At 37.6% G+C, this 20,639-nt stretch overlaps 1 protein-coding gene across 2 annotated transcripts in view; it reads right to left on the minus strand.

Moving 5' to 3' along the window:
- Positions 1 to 5,852: 5,852 nt before the first annotated feature.
- LOC118576003 (zinc finger protein 431-like) overlaps positions 5,853 to 20,639 on the minus strand; it is an 81,579-nt gene continuing 66,792 nt past the window's right edge. The window contains exons 2-6 of one of the 2 annotated variants that reach the window (XM_036176385.1): positions 12,084 to 12,210; positions 11,830 to 11,890; positions 7,686 to 7,769; positions 6,244 to 7,349; positions 5,853 to 6,079 (exon numbers count right to left, since the gene is read on the minus strand). In XM_036176385.1, the coding sequence (XP_036032278.1) occupies positions 5,928 to 6,079; positions 6,244 to 7,349; positions 7,686 to 7,769; positions 11,830 to 11,890; positions 12,084 to 12,210 (1,530 nt within the window). In that variant the 3' untranslated portion in view covers positions 5,853 to 5,927. Of the gene's footprint in view, positions 6,080 to 6,126; positions 7,770 to 11,829; positions 11,891 to 12,083; positions 12,211 to 20,639 lie in introns of those variants that run through there. The other variant, XM_036176384.1, reaches the window with a different exon arrangement.

The following is a 20,639-nucleotide window of genomic DNA, read 5'->3' on the forward strand; positions in this document are numbered from 1 at the left end:
AAAGAAAAAAAAGAAAAACATAAAAACAAAAACAAAACAAACAAAAAAGATCTTTTAAGATTCATGTTACAGCACACATCTGCATAGGAGAGTTCCCCAATTGGAATCTGTTCTCCATAATTTCACACCCACCAATTCTACCTGTTGTCATTCACCTTGAATGAATTAATACATGCTGGGAAAATACACAGAAAGTCATTTACCCAACCCCATCAGGTACTTCTTTATGATGAAGACTCCTGCAGTTCACTGCATTAAACTTCAGTCTGTGGTCTAGCTATCATCTAGTCTGTTTTCCCTGCTGTTCCTCCTTTTCTGATCTGAAGAGAGAAGTCATACTCCACACAGAAATCTTTTTCCCCTTACTGCAATGGACAGTCACAATGTAACTCACACTGGTAAATGGAGAACTCTTTGGTGCTGCAGATTTGTAATCTGAGAATTAGGTTGGTTAGTGAGGAGGAAATGAAGGGCATTGTCACTCAATCAATGCTGGAGATCTTGACTCAAAACTGCTTTTCACAATGCAGAGTACTAACCACTATACGATCACGGCGAGCTACCAGGACCTGTACTTGGTGCATGAGCTGGCTGTTTGGAACCTTGGGCTTACACAGGGATGCATGCTCGGCCTGGAGGGAGGGGACGAGACCTGCATGTACTGAATCCACCAGGTTTAGAAGGGTCCCCAGGGGTGTCTTGGTCCTGGAGGACATGGGAATGGAGTGGAGAGGCTGGGAGGAAGGAGAGGGTGGAAGCAGGAGGGGGGAGGACAGGGGAACCCATGGCTGATGTATAAAATTAAAACACATAATAATAATAATAAAAAAAAACCCCTGCTTTTCAAAGAGTAGAAATGTAGCTCTTCTAGAATAAATATTCCTTCATGACACACCTGGACTTAATGTTGATTGTGACCCTTCAGTGTTGGCTTGAACAGCATTTAAAGGCCTGTTTTTTAATGGAGGAATGGTCCTTTCCTGCAGGTTCTAAATCAGGGTTGTCTCATTTGTTATGGGAATGTAGCTTTAAACTGGTTAATCCTGGTTAATACACACTTCCCTTTTAACATACTACTTTCTAATATGAATGATTAGCATAATACTTACTTTGGGGGTATTTGGGATGAAGCCCTCCTATACCTAAATTTTATTTTGTGACTTAATGTCTCCTAAGAATGAGTAAATCCTTATCTTATGCATTCAATTATGATCAGTTCTACTCTTCTATATCACAGTTTAATAGTGGAGTGCTACTTTAAACCTGAGATACCATTTACAAGCTACACAAAATTAACTCCAGATGGATCCTAAACCTAAATGTTAAATGTTAAAACTGCAGGACTTCTGGAAGATACTAGAGAGGCCAGGGCTCTCCAAGTTTGGCAAATCTACCTTCCGTAGTGACAATACAAGCACTACAGGAAACATCATTTCACAGTTATGTCAAAATCAAGGATATTTCTAAACACAGTCCAGCTCCCATTGCTCTGTACAGACACAGCCAGCACAGTGACATAATTCTGAGGCTTCCCCCCTGTCCTAGGGAGTTACAAGGACCATGCAGGACCAGCAGGAACATGCCAAACTGTTGTCTAGCCACTGTCTTCCATCCAACAAGGGAAGGGCCCATCATACCTCCTTCCTCAGCTCAGCTAGCCCACCCAGTCTGAAAACAGCAGCCCCTCACTTATTATGGCCAGCCACTCCTCCTGACATGAGCAGAGTGGTCCCTCACTCACCAAGGTGCACCTGCCAAGGTGACCTGCACTGTCCCCATGATGGAAGCCAGGCACAGCACACAAGAGAACTTCTGACATTAACTCAGGAAATGAATTGAATCAAAATTGTGGCTCCTGGAAGTGCCCTCCCATCTGATTGTGGGTCTGCTAGAGGCTCTGAATGGATAATAGGGCCTGAGTGATAGGACTAGTGAGCTGAAATCACAAAGCACAATAGTTCGCAGCCCTGGCTTCCAATCTTAGGACATACCTATCCCAGGCTGGCTAAAGGTTTGTGGCAAATTCAACACCAAGTTACTTGTTATGTAAACCACTGGGTTCAGTTTCAAGAGGAAGTATACAAATTGCAGAAGAGAAACACAGGGTAACTCAAGGACATTATAAACAAAGTCCACTGTAGCTTTGGGTCTGATAACCATAGCCCCATGTGTACAAAGAGGTGGGTTCTCATGATCAGAAGCCAGCCCCATCCCCAAAGATCCAGGTCCCAGATATTTACCAACTCTACAAAGCATATTCCATGTTTTAGAGAAGTTCTGTTTCTTTCTCAGTGTATCAGGGACTTAGAAAAACCTTCCAAGGCCTAGACAGATCACAAGGCTCAAAGAGGCCTAGTTTATAATGTTTTCTAGAATTTCTGCATATTGAATTTGACATTTAGATGTAAGATTTATTTGGAAGTAAATACTCATATACTGGGTAGCATTTTACTACTAAGCTGTGATATATAAGGGTGAAATTGTTAATATAAAGGATTTACCAATAATTAGAAAATAGACACAGAAAGTAGAATTTAGCTAAGGGTGGGATGCATCTAAAATAACCCAAAGGTAAATGGTATGTTATCCAGGGCTGTTAGAGATTAGAATGCTAGGATGTAAATATTCACTCATCTTTTTTTTTTTTTTGTATACTGTTATTGGTCACATATCTGTAATTAAAAAAAAAGTTATTGGGATGCTCATCTATGGAGTAGAGACCCTCAGTGTAAAGATCTCTCTAACATAAACTATAGTATTATATTTTAAAGAAGGATTATTGTGTTGTACTGGAGTCTGCATATATCAATGTAATACTGCTTGGTTATATATTTGCTGTTTCTTTGTAATGCCAACATACACCCATTAAAAACCAAAAGCATGGTTATAGTAATGAAGCCATGTATTACATGAAAACTGTCTTGTGTCTTCTCTAAGGATTATCTTAACCAATTGTACCTAGGAAACAGTAAGTTATTTCATTATCTTTACACAGTTTTTATTCAACTGTCTTTTATTTAATTCTCATTGCCTAGCACTATCTTAAAACAAACAATTGGAACCTTCCTATGATCAGTTTTCCTTGCTTAAAAGGGTGGCTACCACCAAGTTCCCTGACTTGTAAGTTCCAAATAAATGGCAGAGAATTGAGAGGCTATTCATTCACTGGTCTATTTTCTTTCTCGCTGACCAGTTAAAACCCAGAAAAGAAGGAGTAGCAGGACTGTCTTCCCAGTTCTTGACAGCACAGTCAGGATTAAATGATCAAAGCACTTCCCAATTACATTGTGTGATGAATGCCAGAGCTACAGAAGAAAGTGCTCTAAATAGAAAACAAAAACAAAACAACAAAAACAAATAACAAAACAAACAAAAACAGCATCAGAGAAAATGCAAAAAAAAATCCTAATGACTGAGAAATATGTAGAATAAAAGAAACAATAGACTACAGCAATTATATAATTAAAGAAAATCAAATTTAAAAAGTGAAACTAAGCCAGGTAGTGGTGCTGCACACTTTTAATCCCAGAACTTGGGAGGAAAAGGTAGGTGGATCTCTGTAAACTCAAGGCCAACTTGGTCTATAGAGCAAGTTCCAGGAAAGGCTCCAAAGCTACACAGAGAAACCATGTCTCAAAAAAAGTAAACTAATAATAGATATTTAAAAAATATAAATATAATTGAAAAGCACACAGCTACCCTGACTTTGAGAAAGAGCAGACCATTTCCTGGTAGAATGGCATTAAATAAACAACTGTTTGACCTTACCACTATATGCTATGTTAGCTGGTGAGCTTTGTAACCTGACACACACACGTACAGTCAATGACCTGTGTCTCAACTCTTTGAGCTGACTTAACAGTGCAAAAAGGGATTGAACACATATGAAAAGGAGAGTCCACTAGTTGGAAATTCAGTATTCTTTGGCTCAGATAACCTGCCGAAATTGTATATTATGAAATATACAGTTGATTGCTAATTAACATAAATTATTATACCTCTTCCAAAAAGATGAAAATGTTTCTTTGGATACACGCATTAAGTATTTAATGATTTGTATATTCTCTATTAAGTATTTTAAAGTTAACATCATTAAAATGCTTTGACAAAACAAAAATATTGAAAATACATCATCTTCCCTTAGTCTTGTCTCAGGAGACTGACACAAAAGGATCTTGAATTCTAATGTATCAATGACTAATTACTGACATTCAAGCCAGGCTGGATAATAAACATCATTTCATGGGAATTTGTACAAAAATATTAAAAGTAAAATCAGGAACAAAAATCCACTACCCTTTCAAAGACACCCTTACTTGAAAGGTATGATCACATGCTGCCTGAGAGTTAAATAACAATGGACCACTTAGATGATAGCCATCACATTCTACACATTGCAGCAGATATGTCTTTCTAATTCAAAGCACAAAAGAACAACAAGGGCTACAGAAGGAATATAGGTACCACAAAATAAACATCACTAATTGAATTTTCCGCACATATAACACACTTCAATATGTACCTTAGATGTTGCAAAAAAAAAAAAAAAGACCACAATGTGGTCTTCACATCAGTCTTTAGTAAACTTAATTAATAATTTACTTACTTCAAGGTGACAATGAAAAAGGGTGTTTTCCTTGAAAGTGAAAATAACTGTAATGTCTAATGTTTTAACCAAATTGTTTACATGAATAAGGATTTTCTTTTGTATGAGTACCTACCTATTTCCTGACATAAGGATGCCACAAAAAGCTTTAAAATATTGACAAGAATATAGACAAAGCCAAGCCTTTAACACAATTTCATTCCCTGGACCAAAGTCTGGTTTTTGATGACTTGCAATAATTCCTGCGACAAGAAGCTCCAAGAGTCTAACCTTTTGGGGAACCAGAATGCACATATACATACACACACAAAGACATACAGATATTGCATAATTAAAATAAAAACAAAAATTTAAATTATTTTAATATCATGAATGTTTTTCTACTGCAATTTTGGTATCAAGGGTTTTGAGGCATCTAAAGGGTTACAGAGTTTTTCTCCTTTATGAATTGGTTTATGTAACAGAAAGCAAGCATGCAGTCTTGAAGTCATAGAAATTAATCATTTTAAGTCTGTGATATCATTTGAGAAGATTTAGGAAATGGTGACCTGCTGGATGAAATGTCACTGGGGGTTGGCATGAGAGATTATATCTGCATACCATTTCCAATTTATACTTTCTGCTTCATGGTGCAGGTAAATAATGTGAACTCTTAGGCTCCTGCTTTAGCTGCCATGTCTGACACTTGTATCCATGCAACTTTCACAGGGTTCATATATTACTCTGGAACCAAGGGCCAAATAAAATCTCTGTAAGTTCACTTAGACATGACATTTTATCAAAGCAACAGAAAAAGCAATAATGCAAATCTATGAACTTTTACACATGGATTCATTATCTCATATGACTGAAGAAAATTATGAAACCTAAGAGGGTTATTTTATCATTTAAATTCCTAGGCCTTTTGTCCATATAAGATTGCGGCTATAAAAATAAAGAGAGACATCATAATTCTTAAATAGACTATTTACATGTGTCAAATTTTTCTTCAGAATGAATCATCTTGTATAACTGAATGTAAATATGTTGACTGAGGATCATACCAATTTTTATAAATATACAGATTCCCTTTGGTATGAGTTTTGTCAGATCATCAAAGTCTTATGTTATATTCAAAGGCTTTAAGAGATCAATTACACACTAAAAGTTTTAGTTATAGGGTTACTCTGTGTTGTAACTAGGATTTATCACATTGATTACATTCACAGGGTTTCTACATAGCATGTGTTCTTTATGTACTTGAATGTTACTTTGATATGTAAATGTTTTACCACATTGATTACATTTATAGTCTGTCTCCACTGCGTGTTCTTTTATGCAATTAAAGAGCATTCTGATAAGCAAAGGCTTTACCACACTGATTATATTCACAGGGTTTCTCTCCAGTATATGTACTTTTGTGCTTTTCCAGGCTACTTTGACATGCAAAGGCTTTATCACATTGATTACATTTATATGGTTTCTCTCCAGAATGTGTTCTTTCATGTCCTTGAAGATGACTGTGTTGTGCAAAGTCTTTACCACATTGATTACATTCATATAGTTTCTCCCCAGTATGTGTTCTTTTATGTTCTTTAAGATGACTGTTGTGGAAAGGCTTTACATTGATTGCATTCCAAGGGTTTCTCTCGAGTAATGTGTTCTTTTATGAATTTGAAGATGACTCTGACGTGCAAAGGCTTTACCACATTGATTACATTCATAGGGTTTCTCTCCAGTATGTGTTCTTTTATGCTTTTGAAGAGTACTGCGATGACCAAAGGCTTTACCACATTGATTACATTCATAGGGTTTCTCTCCAGTATGTGTTCTTTTATGTTCTTGTAGATCACTGTGTTGTGCAAAGGCTTTACCACATTGATTACATTCATAGGGTTTCTCACCAGTATGTGTTCTTTTATGAATTTGAAGATTACTGTGAAGTGCAAAAGCTTTACCACACTGAATACATTCATAGGGTTTCTCTCCAGTATGTGTTCTTTTATGCATTTGAAGAGTACTGGGGCGTGTAAAGGCTTTACCACACTGATTACATTCATAGGGTTTCTCTCCAGTATGTGTTCTTTTATGCCTCTGAAGATCACTGTCACGTGCAAAGGCTTTACCACATTGCTTGCATTCGTAGGGTTTCTCTCCAGTATGTGTACTTTTATGGCTTTGCAGGCTACTCTGACATGCAAAGGCTTTATCACATTGATTACATTTATATGGTTTCTCTCCAGTATGTGTTCTTTTATGTCCTTGAAGATGACTGTGTTGTGCAAAGGCTTTACCACATTGATTACATTCATAGAGTTTCTCCCCAGTATGTGTTCTTTTATGTTCTTGAAGACGAGTGTGTTGTGCAAAGGCTTTACCACACTGATTACATTCAAAGGGTTTCTCTCCAGTATGTGTTCTTCTATGAATTTGAAGATGACTCTGGCGTGCAAAGGCTTTACCACATTGATTACATTCATAGGGTTTCTCTCCAGTATGTGTTCTTTCATGCCTTTGAAGAGTACTGTGATGACCAAAGGCTTTACCACATTGATTACATTCATAAGGTTTCTCTCCAGTATGTGTTCTTTTATGTACTTGTAGATGACCATGTTGTGTAAATGTCTTACCACATTGATTACATTCAAAGGGTTTCTCTCCAGTATGTGTTCTTTTATGCATTTGAAGATTACTGTGAAGTGCAAAAGCTTTATCACACTGAATACATTTATAGAGTTTCTCTCCAGTATGTGTTCTTTTATGCCTTTGAAGAGTAATGTGATGAGCAAAGGTTTTACCACATTGATTGCATTCATAGAGTTTCTCTGTGGTATGTATTCTTTTCTGCAGTTGAAGAATACCATGATGTTCAAGGGCTTTATCACATTGATTAAATTCATATGGTTCCTTTCCAGTATGTGTTCTTTTATGAATCTGAAGATGACTGTGCTGTGCAAAGGCTTTACCACACTGATTACCTTCACAACATTTCTCTCCAGTATATGTTCTTTGATGCCTTTGAAGATTATTGTGACATGCAGAGGATTTATTACACTGACTACTTCCATGGGGTTTCTCTCCAGTACGTCTTCTTTCATGCCTTTGAAGCTGACTATCATATGCAAAGGCTTTACCACATTGCATATATACAGAAGTTTTCATTCCAGTTTGGCTTCTTTCATGCCTGAAAGGATAATTGGTACAAGTAAAAACTTTACCACATTCAACATTCTGTTGACTTAATTTTACAATTTGTTCCAAATGTAAAGAGGAATCAGATGTTATGGTTTCATCACAGTGTTTACATTCATGTTGCATTTACACAGTCCTAGTACTCATAGGTCTTTTCTCTAGTGTGAGTTTGTTGATGAGTCACCAATGAAGCTAGAAACCAATTACTTGTATATTTTAAGCAAATTTACCAAGTGTATTCAATGTGGAAACTGCTACACATCTTATAATTGTTCTGAGGGAAAGATTGTTATGTCTTTCAGTAACCCTTTGCTCAAGTGGCTTATATCCAAAGTGACATATGATAAACCTAGTAAAGGAAGAAAAACAAATAAAAGATTTCCACACTGAATTTAGTTTAACTGATGGGTGATGTCACTCTGTATGCTGTGAATGTGTTGCTCTGATAGGTTGGTAACTAAAATGCTGATTGGCCAGTAGCCAGGTAAGAAGTATAAGCAGGAAAAGCAGACAAGGAGAATTCTGGGAAGATGAAGGCTGAGTGAGGAGACACTATCCTGCCATCCAGGAAGAAACATGTTATGGTACACAGGTAAAGTCACAGAACATGTAGCAACATATAGATTAAGAGCAATGGAGTAGTTTACGTGTAAGAGCCAGTCAGTGGTAGACCTGACCTAATGACTGAGCAGTATAAATAAATATAAGGCTCTATGTGTTTACTGTAGTCTGAGCAGCTACAGACTGGGAAGGAAACAGGAAAACTTTCAGCTACAAATGGAGTCAAGTCATGGGGTGAGAATTTCCACCTAAAACGTGAGAAAACTTTAAAAAATAAGATTCTAAAATGGAGCTAAAAATAGCTTCATAGTTGTGTATCTCAGACAAGACATGAGCTACAATATAATGGGTTCACAGCAGTGTGTGTGCTTGACCTGCAGCCTGGCGGATTTCCACCACATTGCACAGAGGCATCTCCAAGCTGTGCAGTATGCTGCATGGTGGATACAGCTTTTGCTAATACGGAGGAGAAAAATAGAAAGGGAAAAAAAGGTTTCTGAGCTACAGACTACTTTAATGGAGGCATAGACCCAGTTCTTCCAAGAGCTGGTGGTACACATGAATCAGAGCCGGAGGTGAATTACCTCCACCATGTTGAAAATCTGAAATGGGAGGAATCAACAGCTAAGCCTTCCACTTTATGTCCTGGCCATGCAGTTTAGCAGTTTAAAGTCTCTCCTGTCCAGATAAGAATTATAGATTGAAAATAAGACAAACGCAGATGGGATAAACCCTAAACAGTTTACATTGTGTGTAAAAATGTACATACGTGTGGAAGAGAGAAGAAAAGGAATATACACAGTTATATAAAGAAATAGTTTTTTTTAAAGTCTTTAAAGGGACAGTAAAAGTAGTATAAATGTAAGCCACATAAGGATGGATATTACACAGAAAATCTGGATTATATTATCTTTGGGGTTTTTAACTGCAGAGAGACATTTGACTACAAAAACTGCTGAGTTAAATCAATATATATACTTTAAAGTTATCTCAATTTCAAAATTTATGTCTATAGATACACTGATTTGGAAAAGAGGTTTTGTTTTTGTTTCCACAGTAGATGAGAACTTGTGGATTGCTTCCAGGCTAATATGGTTTGACCAGCCAAGACCCCCTGAAAGGTCTCCAATGAAACCATGGCACAAATCATCTAACATACAAAATCAACTTCAAGGAAACTGGCTCAGAGAATACAGCCCCAGAGAATACTCCAGTCAGAACTTGACCATAATCCTAAAATATTCTTTGTATGCCCATAAGAATATAACACCCTTTATCAGCAGGAAGTCACCTAGAAAACTACACCCACATTCCAAAAAAATGGATTATGGATGTTTGTCTGTGTTTAGGTTGTTGGTTACAAATTGTTATTGGACATAATCAATATCTTTCTCAAAGAAGAAAGGGGCTATGATATAGAAATATAGGATAAAAGGATAGATTACTGAACCTACTTTTAAAGAGCAATTTGTTTAAAATGTGTTACATTGCTATAGATTTTAGTTTATTGACATAAATTTAGAGTAGATTTTATTATACTATATATTTATTTCCACTCTTGTTTAAGGTATTATGTTTATGTAACTCATTTAAATTGTAATGGATAATTAAAAATACAGATTAATAATTAGTCTTCTATTACAGTCAAACTTATAGTCATGTTAACTTTTGTAGGTATACATAGATATAATTCAATTAGGTAGATAATCTTCAAACACTTCAAAGACCTACAGAACATGGCATTTAAAATGTTTTAAAAACTTAGACTTTCCTGGACAATGAGACACATGTCTGCTCCCAGAAGCACCAATTTACTTAAGAGAGCAGAATGTACGTCAAAGACACTCCATATGGAGTTTATCTTCTTCTTGGCAAAAATAGTCATTTGGGCAAGAAACTGTTCTTGCCTGCACTGTGTGAAAAAATGTTTTATCTACTGGACATGCAGGACCCATAGGAAAGTGACCACTGAACTTTGCAAGATAAAATGATTCTTCAGGTTCCTGCTTTGCAGAAAAATGGCCAGACATTCTACAGGACACAGAGATAAGTGGCTGAGAAACTCTAGACCTATGGGCTGAAAATGGATGCCCCAACATTTCAGAAGAACTTTGGGTGACTGTTCAGGCAGTCAGCTGTCTCTTTCATTCTAGATTTTTTGAAGTTGCTTAAAGTGTACTTCCTGTTTACTTAGGTAATATTATTATATCCTTCAGAGATCTTTGATGTAGTTGAAGACTAGATAGATATAGTGAAATTTTTCCTTGATTATGATAAAAAATAAATTAGATATGAAAATTTAGACTCACAAATTTAGAATAGAATATTTTCTTTAATTTTATAAAATACAAATAGACTAGATATTGTAACTGTAATTCTTGCTTGATAACTGTTCTTTTATATGTAATTTTACTATGTTGAAGTTAAAAATTTCCTTTTAAATAGAAAGAAAGGGGGAAATATGCCAGGCAGTGGTCGCACACGCCTTTAATCCCAGCACTCAGGAGGCAGAGCCAGGCAGATCTCTATGAGTTCAAGGCTAGCCTGGGCTACCAAGTGAGTCCCAGGAAAGGTGCAAAGCTACACTGAGAAACCCTGTCTTGAAAAATTTTAAAAAAAAGAGAGGGGGGGGGAAATAATGGGTGATATCACTGTATACTATGGATGTGTTGCTCTGATTGGTTGATAAATAAAATGCTGATTGGCCAGTAGCCAGGCAGGAAGTATAAGTGGGATAAGCAGACAAAGAGAATTCTGGGAAGATGAAGGCTGAGTGAGGAGACTCCGGCCTGCTATCCAGGGGCAGCATGTAATGGCACACAGGTAAGGCCCCAGAACACATGGCAACATATAGATTAAACAGAAATGGGTTAGTTTAAGTATAAGAGCTAGTTAGTGGTAGGCCTGAGCCAATGGCCAAACAATTTTAATGAATATAAGCAAGCTTCTTTGTGTTTACTTGGGTCTGAGTGGCTGCAGACTAGGTGGGGCACAGGAAACCTTTCAGCTACATTTGTCCTCAGACTTGTGGTATAGAGATTGAGTTTCTCCATAACAACTGCCCCTCGGCTCTTGACTCTAACTACCCCTCTCACGATACATCATAGCCACAACGAGTATATGAGCAATATGAGCTTTACTATGAACTCTTTGCTTACTAGAATGTTTTGTAGACATACTTATCACGTCTTCAATGTGTATACTTTTTGTAATATGAGTAGGATGAAATAAATGGATTGGCAGTTCTACAGCATAGCTCTCACAGTGCTATGATTCAAAAGGCATTGTCTCCTTGTTTTCTTTCTTAAAAGAATGCCTTGCATATGTAATCCACCTATGTAAAATTGAGGTATATGGTTTTGTGAGAATTTAGTAATCATCAATGCACTTTAAGTGGTGCTTATTAATACCGCTGCTTTTGTATAAAACATCCAGGGCACATTATAATTTCTTCAGGTACACATTTGTATCTGCTTGCACAAGACAATTACCTTTCATGTCTTCTAGAATTTTGACAATGCTCTTCGATATTATGGTCTTCCCAACTGTATCCTAAAATATAGCACCAGAAAATGTATATTATTAAACACTTTGCAAAATTAAAGTTACTATCTTCAGTGAATCTTAGAACAATGACTTATTTACTCAACTCATTCTTCTTTCTCAATCAAATTACAGAGGAGGATCCAAAACCAAGGAATAGTTGTCCCCTTATTATAAAACATGAGAGAAAGAACAGTCTTACCTATAATAGTGAGGTTTCTGTAGGTCTCCAGCATGACATCTTTGTAGAGATTCTTCTGGGAAGGATCCAGCAACGTCCACTCTTCCCAAGTGAAGCCAATATGCACATCATCATAGGTCACTGTATTCTAAAACATCCCATACATATAGAGAACAGAAAGCATGATACTGACAATATTGTAAATATATACTTCTTTGACAGTACAGTCATATACTTCTTGTGCTCCCTACTCTCACTCCATGACAGACATCAAAATGTAATTACCAATTTGCTTTAGAAGGAAGGTGAATAAAAGGGTCACCTCTGTCATTTATGTACCCTTTGAATGACATATCACCTTGCAAGAGAAATGCCTATTAACAAACATGGAGAAACAAGTAAACAAATCCACAGTACAGAGTACTCATGAGAGAAATTGTATGAACAATTACAAACTACAAAGAAGACGAATAAGATGGACAAGCTGGGTATATTGGCTCAAAATTTTAACCCTAACACTCAAAAGACAGAGCCAGGTATATCTGCCTCAGAGTTGAATGCCAGCCTAGTCTATGCAATCAGGTCCAGGATGGCCAAAAGTACATAGTAAGACCCTGTCTTCCTTGCAAAAATTAGTTAATCCAACAAAAAAGATAGAAGGAACACAGAGATTTTTTACTGAGAATCCTACAAAGAGCTATGCATTCTCTCCAGTTCTGTATTCATCTTCCAGAAACCTGAAATGCCCCAATTCAAACTGTAACATTGATAAAATTTTACTAAATAGAACTGCATGTTGTAATAGTTACAAATGGACAAATGAAAACATTAGCAATGTAAATGTTGATAATAAATAACACATGGCAGGAGAGATGGTCGAGTAGTAAAGAGCTTTTGTTGTTCTTGCAAAGAGGTGGGCTCAATTGTCAGTACTTACATGGAGGATTACAACTATCCATTATTCCAAGTTCAGGGTTTCTGAAACCATCCTTTGATCAGTGTGATGCATGTTTGTGGTACATATCCATGCATACAGGTAAAATATGCATTTTCATTTAAAAATTCAAAACAAAACAGGCAGGAAGGTCATGCACCTGCAATCCAATGACTCAGAAGACTCAGTGTAGTGTGTAGCTGTTTCAGCTTTGACCTGGAAGTCCTACCCTCATTGAGGCTTTTGGTAGCTGTCATACCTATGAGGCACGGCCAAGATAGGAACCCTTAAAACCTGAGATCCAGATGTGCTGGCTCTCTGGGTTCCTGGATCCTGAATGCTGGAGGTAGACTGAGCAGAGTTCTCCAGAGAGCATCACTGGACTGTACTTCACCTCTCCTGGACCCTGTAAACTGCCTACCCTGCCTCCTGCCTCCTGCTCACTTGCTCCTACCTGCAGCTGCTGCCAATCAGCATTTTATTTACCAACCAATAAGAACAACACATTCACAGCATGCACAGCACCACCACCCATCAGCTCAGTCAATATTAACATCACACATGCATGCCATTCTGAGAAACAGAATGATACCCTCTGAAAAATTTTAAAATTCAAAATATGGGTGAAGCTCAATACAACAGCATATGCTTGACATGTGCAAAAACCTATATCCCATGCCCATCCCATTACCAAATAATATAAAAACTAAAAAGCCATGAATGTTGGCCCACCTTTGATCCCAGGACTTGGGACCCAGAGTCAAGGGGATCTCTGAGTTCAAGGACAGCCTGGTGTACAGACCTCCTTTCAGGACAGCCAGGGCTACACAGACAAAACTTGTCTTAAAAAACAAACAAAAAAAATTAAAAGAGCAGGCTACCCAAGTGCCTTAACACTGAACAGCAATGGCTTCTACTGAATCTTATTTGACATAGAGTTAGATTCTGTAATGGTGGTGACTGCATGAAAACACAAGGAAACTGGATTAGATTAATTTCAACAACAACACAGTAGATACAAAGAACAGAAAATGTGTTAAGGCTATAGGGATGGATATTACACCCCAAACTAGGAATTTCATATAGAAAATATTTTCCTACTAAAAGTTTCACAAGCAATTCAAAGAAAGTCACCAAGGACAGACACGTGATTAAGTAAATCATCCTATCTGGGTGATTTTTCATTCAATCAACTACATTCTGACCCAGGAAATGACAGGCTCATGGTCATCCAAGAAGAAAATGCATTTAGTCACTTCAATCACCCTCATAGTCTGCAGCAGCCCCTACATTGTTCAAAGGTCCGAAGTCTCTTCTGACACTCAAGATGATCTCTTGACAGTGACACCTTGTAAATCAGAAAATGAGTTACATCTTTACAATATACAACAGCACTGAATGTCATTCACATTCCAAAATAAAGAAATGTAGACATAGTGAGGGAAAATTGGACCAAGGCAAGCCTGAAGCACAGCAGGACAAACATCACATCCTGTATCTCTATCTCAGATGCATGGGGCTTCCGTTTCAAAGTGCTTTGATGGCCCTAACCATGAAATTCTCTCTTTGGTTACTTTCACTCCTTATATGCTGCTAGCTCTCCTGGGAAGATGTCTCATAGATTAGGTATCTCAAAATCTTGTGGTCTCAAATTGAAACCCAGGTTGTTGTGGAATATTATTTTAAGATGTGTTTTAGTTGTCTGTGCATTCTTTTATGTTGCAACTGTTTAACTCTATGAAGGTATGTTACCTTGCCTGTCTAAAATACTTGATTGGTCTAATTAAGAGTTAGTGGCCAATAGCTAGGCAGTAAATGATATGAAGGGTTGGCAGGCAGAAAGAATAAATGAAAGGAGAAATGTGGGAGAAAAAAAGGAAGAAGGAGCAAGAAAAGTGGAGGACACCAGGGACCAGCCACCCAGGTACACGGTATGACAAGGAGTAAGAAACAAAAAAGGTATACAGAATAAGAGTAAAATAAAAGACCACAGCCAAAATGTAGATGGAATAAATTAAGTTGAGAAAAGCTGGCTAGAAATAAGCCAAGTTAAGGCCAAGCATTTGTAAGAAAGAATAAGCCTCAGTGTGTGTGATTTGTTTGAGAAATGGGTGGCAGGCCCCCCAAAGAGTAAGGAGTGAACAAAATAACCAACAGCAGTAGGCTCCAATCCTCACAGCTTCACAGTTTCCTCACTGGGTTTCTGACTCTGCCAACCATAGAAGCCCATAACAATATGCCAAAACATAGATGCTAAACTGTAACCACAGACTAGAAATTTTGATTCTTTCTTGTTTCCAGGACCAGCACATGATGTGGAATCCTGCAAATTTTACTTCATAATTGTGATGGACACAAACATCCTTAGACCACAGATACTGCAGGTTTTGTATAAAGTTGCTTCCTGGGACTATAAATCCCTTTGCTCATTCCTTTCATAAACTGAAGTTGAATGTAGTCTTACCTTTAGAGCACTTTGCTAGGCTACCTTCCATAGCAAGGGCCTTCTCTATAATGGTGAAAAACATCTTGAAAATTCCTGCCTGTTCAGTACTTGACTGACCTCTGAAATTACCCTTTCATTTTCATTTATTTCTGCCCCATTTGTTTTTTTTCCACGGTAGATCTAAATGAGTCATCAGTAGTAACCATCCAATAGATTCAATATTCTGTTTAAGAAACTAGCCCATTATTATTTTTTTAATTCTGTATTACTACATTTCCAGAATATGGGCAAAATAGGATTTTGGAGACAAATATTACACAAATGACATCTACCTTAATTAATTTTTATAAATTCTAATTATTTCCAGCTGAAATCCTATGATTTCAACCTCCACTTTCTGCCATTACTCTTAACATTCTCATCTTCCTGGTCCTACAAGAACAGCCAGTTAAGATCTGTGTACAACTTTCTATGGTTTTTTCACCCAAAGTCCTGATATCTTCCATATTCTTCCAAAAGACAACATTCTCAGGTTCTAGCTAGTCATAAATTACTTTATTTGTTCCTTTTTTGTTGTTGTTATAACTTGCTTTTGTGATGCTGCGATTAAATCCTCCAACCAAATGTATGTCAGGCAATGAAAGGGTTTATCTGGCTGTTTGTGTCAGATGACACTCCATCATTTTGGGAGTTTTGAGGGCAAAGAATGTTTCCTGGTTTCTTTCTTGCCAACTCACTCAGAAAGCTCTCTTTTCCAGCCAAGGACCACTTTCTTAGGGACATTGACACCTCAGTGGAGAAGCCTTCCCACATCAATTATCAATCAACACAAACTATTACAGGCATTGCAGTTTCTGGCTATTATGAATAAAGCAGCTATGAACATAGTTGAACAAGTGTTATTGTGGTAAAATGGAGTAGCATCTTTTGTGTATATGCCCAAGACTGGTAGAGCTTGGTCTTGAGGTAGATTGATTCTCAATTTTCTGAAAATTGCATATTGATTTCCACAGTGGCTATACAAGTGAAAGCAACAAATCCTCCTGCTCTATGTCCTTGTCAGCATTAGCATTAGTCACATGTGTTATTGTTCTTAACCATTATGACAGGTGTAAGATGAAATCTCAAAGTACTTTTTATATCCATTTCCCTGATGGCTAAGGATGCTGAACATTTCCTCAAATATTTCTCAGCCACTTTAGATTCCTCTATTGAAAATTCTGTTTAGAGATGTACCCCATTATAATTGGATTCTTTGGTTTGTTGTTGTCTAGTTTCTTGAGTTCTTTACTATCCTCAGTAAGGCAACCCAGAAGCACATAGACAAACATGGTTTACTCACGTATAAGTGTATATCAGCAAGTAAATAAAGTACAATCACAGAAAACACAATTAATCACAATATAATACATACATGCAGTGGGGCTAAATAACAAGAATGGCTCTGGGAGAGATGCATAGTTCTCCCTGAAAAGATATAGAATAGATTTTATGAATATAATAGAGGTAGGTAGTGATAGGAACAAGACTGGTTAGGTGAGCAAGGAAGAGACAGAGGGGAGAAAAACAGAGAGAAATCACTGAAATGGGAGAAATTTTAGCAGACACATGGAAACAGTGCAGTTCCTGAAATTTATAAGGGTGGCCCTAGTGAGGACTCCTAGTAATCAAGAATAGAGAGGCAGACTCAACCATCTTCTGTAACCACATAAGGCTCCCAGTGGTGGGACTGGCACACCAAGCCAGCCACAAAACATTAGAAATACACCTGTCCTATCTGCAATACATGCTGGAGCAATGGTGGCTCAGAACTTCTTTAGTGGTCCACTGTTGTGGATGCTGTGAATGTGTTGCTCTGATTGATTGATTGATTGATTGATTGATAAATAAAATGCTGATTAGCCAGTAGCCAGGCAGGAAATACAGGATACACAGGATAAGCAGAGAAGAGAATTCTGGGAAGTGGAAGGCAGAGTCAGGAGATGACAGACTGCTGTCCAGGAAGCAACATGTAAAAGCAACAGGTAAAGCCACAGAACATGTGGCAACGTATAGATTAACAGAAATGTGTTAATTTAAAATACAAAAACTAGATAACAAGAAGCCTGCCACAGCCATACAGTTTATAAGTAATATAAGTTTCTGTATGTTTGATTGGGTCTGAGTGGCTGCAGGATTGGCAGGGAAAAAAGATTTGTCCTGACTGTGGGCCAGACAGGAGCAGGAAAATCTTGTGGGCTGCAAGAATGTATCATAGAGATTTAGCTGTGTGTTAAAGCTGAACTTTGACCGGCCAAAGGTCTGTCAAAAAGCAAAGCCATTTATTATGAACATTTGGTGTTACCCAGCCTTTAATATTCCAGCTGTCTTCTGCTATGAAATCCTTGCATGCCCAGACCAACTGGTAAACAATTCAGCTCCCCAGACCTGATGTACCTACTAACTAAGTTACTAACTGCCCTGCTGAGCTTAGGAGACAAGCTGGCAGGAGATGCCTAGCTTTGTTTCCCTTGCTAATGAAGCTCAGACCATTCTCTCACCTTGAGGAGGCCTAGTGGTTATCCAGAGCATTTTGACTAAAAACAAAAGAGGTTTTTACATATCAAGGTGAGAGATAAAACAACATTCCTGAGGAGGCAGGGAACCACATGCCCAGGGAAAGAAAGGGCAGGAATTTTCTGTAGACAAGGACAGAACAGCATGGCAAGATAGAAGAGAGGATGACAGAGGTTCCACAGAGGTTAAGCAGATCTCCAGTAGAGTTTTCTGAGTGCCAGGAGGAGAGAGTAGCAGAGATCAAGAAAGAGGGTACAGAGGATGAAGATGAGGCTGAAAGCATAGAAGTTAGTCATTAGCATGGCTATTAGCTGGGGAGCTGGATGGAACTGCAGTTATGGAGACAAGATTTCATACCAGAGAAATAAAGTAGATGGATATAGAGCTTGTTATATCTAGAGTTATTCCTGCCTTGAATGTCTGCTGGAACTATAGCTGAATTGATATAATTTTGTCTCAGAGGAATAAAATTAACAGACATAAGAAAACAGTGTACATAGTTTTTTGTTTTTTGTTTTTTTTCCCTGATATCCCATGACAGACATAGCAAAGCCCCCTTGGACCCTGGGGAATCGATAGGAAAACTTCAGCTACAGTCCTCCAATGCCTAGTGTAACTTGAAGCCCAAGCTGTGACAGGATAAAGGTCTTCATGAATAATCAGATACTTATACACAGCCCCTTGCTTGCTCATGAGAGGCCACTTAGATATATTAGATGAGAGTTGTCAGGATGTTTCTGATTTTAGTCATGTCTTTATCGATGAATGTAACTTTTATGACTTTATTGCCTGAGTTTTTTAGAATATATAAACTGTAAAAAGGCATGATAGGACAGACCAATGAAAGAGAACAACATGAGAGAGAACAGCATGATGAGAACAACATGAGAGAATAAAGAAAATAAACCATCAAGAGAGTATATAAGTGTTCTTACTTTTTCTAATAGAAATAGAAAACAGAAAAGTCATAGCTTCACAATGCTGTTTATTTCCCTTTGAGGCCTGAGTGCTGTTCTAAAGTCTGGATCTCTGAGGCATTTCCAGGAAACTGCAGTTGGGATGTATTGTATGAGAGACAATAAATTTTTTAAAGAAAAGAAAGAAAGGGATGTGGTCACAGAGAGGGAATATTGGAACAAGGCAAGACTAAAACTCAGCAGGGCAAACAAGAAACCCTGGAACTCTGTCTTAGGTGGGGCTTCATTTTCAAAGGGCATAAGTAACTCTAGCCCTGAAAATTTTCATACATATCTATCCTTTGCAACTACACTCCTTGTATGCAGCACTCCATGGCAGTATTATAGCATGGGAATCGAAACATCTTATCATCTCAAAATACCAATTGGCTTCAACTTCACAGCTTCATTCAATTAACACTCACAGGATCCTCACTGGATTTCTGACTCTGCTAAACATAGATGAGTGTAACAGTGCTGAACTGAAATCACAGAGGAAAATTCTTATGACCTATCAGTTTTGCATCTTTCTTGTTTTAAGAACAAGTACAACATGGGTTATTCCCCCAAATTTGACTTCTAAGTTTTGATGGATGCTACCATGATTGGACCACAGTTACAGTTTTTGGTTGTTGTTGTTGTTTTGTTTTGTTTGTTTGTTTGTTGGTTGGTTGGTTTTTCGAGACAGGGTTTCTCTGTAGCTTTGAAGGCTCTCCTGGACTAGCTATGTAGACCAGGCTGGCCTCAAACTCACAGAGATCCACCTGCCTCTGCCTCTTGAGTGCTGGGATTACAGGCGTGCGCTGCCACCACCACCTGGCAGAAAGTTTCGTATGAAGTTACTTCTTTGGATTAGGAAACAAGCTGCCTATTCCTTCCATATATTGAAGGCTTAGGTGGCTGGAGACCTACTCTAGGGGACATTCCTAGGTTTCAAATGCCAAGAAGGGTCTTCTCTTTAATGGTGATAAGCTTCTTGAAATTTCTTGCCTCTGCTTCACTACAGGACTTCCATTTGCAATTATTTAGGGCTGTTTTTCTCTCTGAGACTGACTTTTTGCAATTACTTCATAATTCTGCTTTCCTCACTTTTTCAGAGAATAGGGAAAATACGAATGATTTGAGGACAAAATATTATACAAATGACCTGTAGCTATAGTTCTTATGTTGTCTATTTCCCTTTGAAATCCTATGATCTTAAGCTAAACTGTCTGCATTACTTTCAACACTCTCATATTCCTAGTCCCACAATAATAGACAATTAAACTCTGTGTGTAGCTTTCTATGGCTTTTGCCCTCTAAAGTCCTAATATCTTCCACATTTCTCCAAAAGACCATATTCTCACATTCTACTCAGCAACAAAATCACTTTTGGTGTACCACTTTTTGATCGAATTTGCTTGAATCTTGCTGTGATTAAATTTTTTAACCAATACCATTTCAGGTAATGAACAGGCTTATTTAGCTGATATTGCCAGATCATAATCAACAATTGTAGGAGTTTAGGATAGAAAATCAAGCTGGAGGCAAAAGTCACAGGAAAATTTTATTTATCAGAATCCTTTCTTGCTTGGTCACTGTTGTGTCCTGAGATAGATCTCTTAACCATCAGAGGCCCAGTTGCTTAGGGTATTGAAACCTCAGTGGAAGAGCATTCCCACACCAATAAATACAAATTTCTCATA

Source organism: Onychomys torridus, unplaced genomic scaffold (genome assembly GCF_903995425.1).
Source record: "Onychomys torridus unplaced genomic scaffold, mOncTor1.1, whole genome shotgun sequence".
Taxonomy (NCBI): Eukaryota; Metazoa; Chordata; class Mammalia; order Rodentia; family Cricetidae; genus Onychomys; species Onychomys torridus.